This window comes from Lates calcarifer, linkage group LG17 (assembly GCF_001640805.2).
Source record: "Lates calcarifer isolate ASB-BC8 linkage group LG17, TLL_Latcal_v3, whole genome shotgun sequence".
NCBI lineage: Eukaryota > Metazoa > Chordata > Actinopteri > Centropomidae > Lates > Lates calcarifer.
Window position 1 is genome coordinate 17,923,163 of NC_066849.1, and position 5,762 is coordinate 17,928,924.

The 5,762-nt window shown below is 38.5% G+C and overlaps 1 protein-coding gene across 1 annotated transcript; it reads right to left on the minus strand.

Moving 5' to 3' along the window:
• Positions 1-308: 308 nt before the first annotated feature.
• On the minus strand, positions 309-5,762 carry LOC108881191 (N-acetyllactosaminide beta-1,3-N-acetylglucosaminyltransferase 3). Its single transcript, XM_018673028.2, has 2 exons — positions 5,691-5,762; positions 309-3,034 (listed from the first exon to the last, which is right to left on the minus strand). Exons 1-2 carry the CDS (start codon positions 5,696-5,698, stop codon positions 1,858-1,860), a joined length of 1,185 nt encoding a protein of 394 aa, XP_018528544.1. The 5' UTR covers positions 5,699-5,762; the 3' UTR covers positions 309-1,857.

Sequence of the window (5,762 nt, forward strand, 5' to 3'; positions counted from 1 at the left end):
TGCTTCATATTTACGTACTGCCAAAAAACAGCAATCATCATTGCCTCAGACTGACTCACTAATGTTTTGCATGGTGGTAGAAACAGGTCCAAGTAATATACAAATATACGCAGTGTAATTTATTTCTCCTTCCTTCTTAAACACAAAATTGTTACCCCCTTTTTCCCTAAGTGTTATTTTCTTCCCTACTGACAGATTTGTCCAGCATTTGTCCTCGAAGTATTTTATGTATAGCTCATATGCATTTCAAATGTCCTAAATAATTAAATAGTAAATTATGAGCAGTCATCTAAAGCTTTACTGTTGCTTTTAATAGTTTGTCCACATAATTAACATACAAACATGAAGCATCAAGAATAAGACAAATACCTTATTATATCATGTATTCCAGTATAACACCACCATAAACTTCAATACCAATAATGAACATACAGATGAATTAACATTGCTTTGACAAACTGAACATTTTAAGCTCTGTAGAATTTAGAGCTGTTGTTGCGTTACTGGATTGTATCAGCTGGGATGAGCTGGGAGGAATCTGTGCACCAAGAAAATCTCTTTATAATAACAAAGATCATAATCATTTAGTTTGCTGGATGAAATGTACAGTCCTGAGGTCTTCACAGCCATATGGGAAACATGACTTAGTCTTGCTTTGGCTAGACACATCCCCATGTAAACATTGTCAGTAGGATGAATGGTAACAGACTGGGACATGTTGAGTATGACCAAAGCTGTATAGCTAAGAGGAAGCCCCCACCACCACAGTAGAGGGGATGATCTCACATTCTGGATCAAGTGAGTGGTAAAGAGGTGCTTGCTTCTGTCATTGTCCTTGAGACCTTGGAGATACTTGACCATGTCGTCTGTGTTGGCAAAAACATCATCATCACCATTTAGCAGGAAGCGATAGTTTCTTTCCATTGGTGCCAGGAAAAGTATGTGCTTCGAGGTGAGGCTGTAGAATGTGTCACTTAAGTCTCTATAAGGCACTGAATGGTCTGAAGAGAAGATTACTGGCACCCACAGAGCACTAGAAAACACTGTACACCCAAACAATGTCTTTCCATAAGACATCACAATTATGAATAGTGAACTCAGACATAAGGTCTAAAAAACAACTTTTGTGCAATAATAAGACCAAACCATTTACAGGACTTACACATCAAACACAGATCAGTGACACCTGATTGTGACTACAGTTTGATAACTCTTGCAGTCCTCAAAAAAACTTGTTTTTACACTGTCTCAACAATAGTTACTGTCTCAGAAGCACTAATGTAGGGCACTACATTATTACATTATCAGAAATAAAAACCTGTGAATGTCAGCAGAGAATCACATAACATGACATTTTCAGGTCTGAGAAACCCTGAGATTTTATAATAATGTTTCTTTTTAATTATATTATATATATATCTTTTTATATATCTAATAGCCCTGCACCAGCTGTACAAGAATGTTGCCTAAATATAGTATTTCAGTGATTCAAGTTAGTGTTCCCTGGCACCATAATGATGGCAGGTGTGAAGGACAAAACAGCATCTCCAAAAAAAAAGATGGTTTATTAAGTACAATCACAGTAACTGTGTTAGACCATCACTGGACCTTCTTGGTCACCTGTGAAATATTACCTGATGAAGACGTGATGTTGAAACATCGTAATTGTCCTCAATAAATCATCTTCTTGGGGGAATCTATTCAGTGTTCAGTAGCTCTTTCTTCTCAGTACAGTTTGCAAATTAACAGCATATAAGTTACATAAACAATATATCATTCAACAAAAAACAAACATGACTAGGAAGTATTTTGTACTTCCTGTACTTCCTGCAGGAAGCATTGCATCAACAAGCTCTTCTACCACTTATAATTTACAGCTTTGTCCTGTGAAAGTATTTTTTTTGAGGCACCACATTTCAGATTGGGGTCATGTATTCTGTGCCACATTAGATATATATGAGATGGAAGGAATCTGTGAACCAGTAAAAGTTCTTTATAATAGCAAGGATCATGTGCATCTAGCTTGCTGGAGGGAATGTACCATCCCAGCGTCTTCACACCCATATGGGAAACAGGACTCAGTCCTGCTTTGGCCAGACACATCCCCATGTAAACATCGTCAATGGGAAGAATGGTAATGGACTGGGACATGTTGTGTATGACCAAAGCTGTATGTCCAGACAGGAGGAACCCCCCACCACCACAGTAGGGGGGATATGAATCTGACTCCTGTACCTGAACTGGGATGAAATACTTGCTCTGTGACCCTCTCTTTGGTACTGCATTCTGGATCAAATGGCCAGAAAACAGGTGCTTGCTTCCATCATTGTCCTTGAGGCTCTGGAGATAATCAACCATGTTGTCTGTGTTGGCAAAAACGTCATCGTCACCATTTAACAGGAAGCGAGCTTTCGGACAGTTTCTCTCCATCCATTCGAGGAAGAGTACCTGCTTCAGGGTGAGGTTGAATAATGTGTCACTAAAGTCCCATTGGAGGATGTCATTGTACTCACGTTGCTCCAGTTCAAGCAGTTTGTTCAGTCTTTTTTTCTCAAATCCAGAATCCATCGTTCCTGAGATGAAGATCCTCCGGATCCACACACCATTGTGTAACCTCTCTTTAGCCCAGGTTTTGCGCAGCACCTCTCGCCGTTCGTAGTTCACAGGGGAGCTTTTAATGACCAGTAAAAGGAAGATGTCTGCAGATTTATCAACTCCTCCACATTTGTCAGGAACGTCCAGGAGCATGGGGAAATGACGACAGTGTCGATAGTAGAGAAAGTTTTGTATACCAGCAGGAAGAGAGCTGAAGCCTGAGATGTTGGCAGCAGACATATTTTGTTGACAACTTGGCCAGGAGTATACATAAGTGTTGTTTTTGGTGGGTGATTTAATTCGTTCATGATTATTTCTCCAATCCACTTGCAGGCTGATGGTGTTTGGGTCAGTAGAATCTTTATAGAAATAAACAACAAAGATGAGGGATCCCAACAGCAAGAAAGTTCCTGATTTGATGTTTCTTGTCCCTGAAATTCTGCAGTGAAAAGATGAAACCATTTTTCCATCAGTGCATCATAGTCAGATATAAAGGAATATATTGAGGACTGTTAAGTAAATAAAGTGCTAACATACACAAAGAGCAACAGATTACTGTTCTGATTTCAAGCTGTTGGAGAACTGTTTGCCTTTTTAAAGAATTATTTATGTGAACAATTATATTTTCCAGCAGATAAAGTTACAAGACTATCAGTAGCACAACCTAGTGTAGCATTAGCATTTGCTGAAATAAATTAATATTCTGATCAGTAATGGCACACTGAAATAGATGCAAAAGACCATAAATTACGCCACTATATTGTTTGTAGTCATTTATGTCTCTTTGGGATCATTTTGCCCGTCTTTGTTGACTTTTAACTGAACTCTGTGACTTTCAAACAAGAAATATTAACAGTAATGTCATAAAGAGGCTCTGGTCCAGGGGCCAGAGGAGTCAGAGGGCCCCTGGGCTTGCGTCCTTGGTCAGCACCCCATACAAAGATTCAGGTTATATGAATTAATGAATGACATTACCAAATAGTATCACCCTGAAGAAAGTGTTAAATGTGCAGAGACCCTGAGTACAAAATACATGCAACAATACAATAAAACAATAATTTTGAAAAAGATTTTACTGTGGCCTATGATGAAGTTAAGCGTTACCGGTCGGTTGCACAGGTGCATGCTGGGTCTGGCTAAATTCTAATATGCCCATGTTGGGTCCTCCAGCAGTAACTTCTGCATTTACTGATTATCATGTTCACCCCTTTTGGCATGCAGGGGGGCCGATGCATGCGATTTAGCGCCCTCTGTGTGTGATAAACTGGGTCACAACAGTTGTGCAGAATGTCACATGTGGCTGGTTTGTAATTCAAACCAATTATGTTTGTCAGAGTTGGATGAATAATAATACTAATAATAATATTTCACCTGAAGACAGAGTGTCTTTGTTCTTTGGTCCTTTTTGTCATGGATTGCTATGGAAATTTGTCCAGACATTTATGGTCCCTTGTGTGGTTCTCATAGTGTGGTCATAGCAGCTACTGGATGGATGGTTGCCATAAAGACATTCCCTGACTTTTCATCTATAGGTCAAACTTGGTTCTGTTTGAACCACTCAGCACAAAGTTGCACCATCAGTTACTTCAGTCTTCTTAGTCAAAGACCTCGAGGGTTTAGTTGAAGGAAAGGAATGAATATGATACATAGCCTAACTCAACTATTCAACTGAAAGCCTGCTTTTCCTGTTTTGTTGCATTAATTGTAACTAACATTGTGAGTTTTCTGCATTTCTCAGGGGCCAGACATCCACAAAAATGCCCACTGGCAGTAGCTACATCTTCTCCAGTTAAGGGTGCTTTGCAAAGTTCTCCCATTCATCAACTCATTTCTCTGACATATATCACTTCTTACATTAAATGAATAAAAATAATACTTTGTTATTATGCCCACTGGCATCTAGCTACCATTAGCTCACCTCAACTCCACTGGCTTAGCCACCAGAGAAGTATATAGTGTTCATCACATAAGTGACCGTTGCCTTGTTTATCTGTAACATTAGGGCATTAGCTGCAGGTTTCACACTGTAAATGACAGTGGACAGTGGCATATCTGCTAGTGGACATACTGTTTGCATGTGGCACACAACATCAATGACATATGCCACTAAAGGAACTGACATTAGCCATTGGGGTGTGATATGTGGCAGAGGAAGTGACACACAATTTCCTTAATTTTTGTTGTTGTTTTATAAGGTCAGGTTGTCAGTTCACCACAGATTGAATTATCTCCACAAATATTAAATGGATTGCCATTAAATTTTGTCTAGACATTTACCGTCCCATATGATGTTCTGTTATGTGGCCATAACAGCTATTGGATGGATGGTTGCCATACAGACATTCAAGTGTATTAACTTTGTTCATACCCTGACTTTTCATCAGATGCAATACTTTTGAATCTCTTTGAATATCACTTCACATGACGTCTTAGTGGTCAAAGCAGCTCGACGGCTTAATTTAAGCAAAGAAATAAATGTGACAATAACCTACCTCATTGCATTTATGGGCTTCGTTGCATTTCTGGGGGGGCACTGAACAGAAATAAACTCACCAATTCACTTTTTTTTTTTTTTTTTTTGTATTGGATGAAGTGAGAGTATGATGCAGACAGAGGTGGATTAGGTTTCTTGCCCTTTATGTCATCCAGACCAAAATAAGGATAAGATGACATGAAGAAATTGGCTAACGTTATAATTAAACACTGAAAAGAGAGAGTGCTTTTCTTCTTGTCTGCCTTTACACAAAGATTAGTAGTCATAGTGAGACAGCAGGTAGGCTGCTGAGTGTTTTTTTACAAGGTGGCTGTTTTTTTAAAATGTTATTTATACAAACTGAAATAAATAAATAAGTAGCAATTAGTGTAAAAGCTCAGAAAACACGTGTAATATACGCTCTTTGAGAATGAATGAATTAAAACTTAAATCAGACATTCAAATCAGATCATCCTTGAATAAAATCTCAACAGCTCGTTTTCCCATTAACGTAAGTATGTTAAATCTATACTTACTGTAGAAAAGTGCTATCTACTGAGGAGTGAAATTTACAGTAACCTGAGGAACACAATTAAAACAACATTCATTCAGTAATAATTACCTGAACATATTGGTAGATCTATGTGAGTGCTTGCTGTGTATTCCGCTGATGGTAGTTGACAGTCTGTGCAGA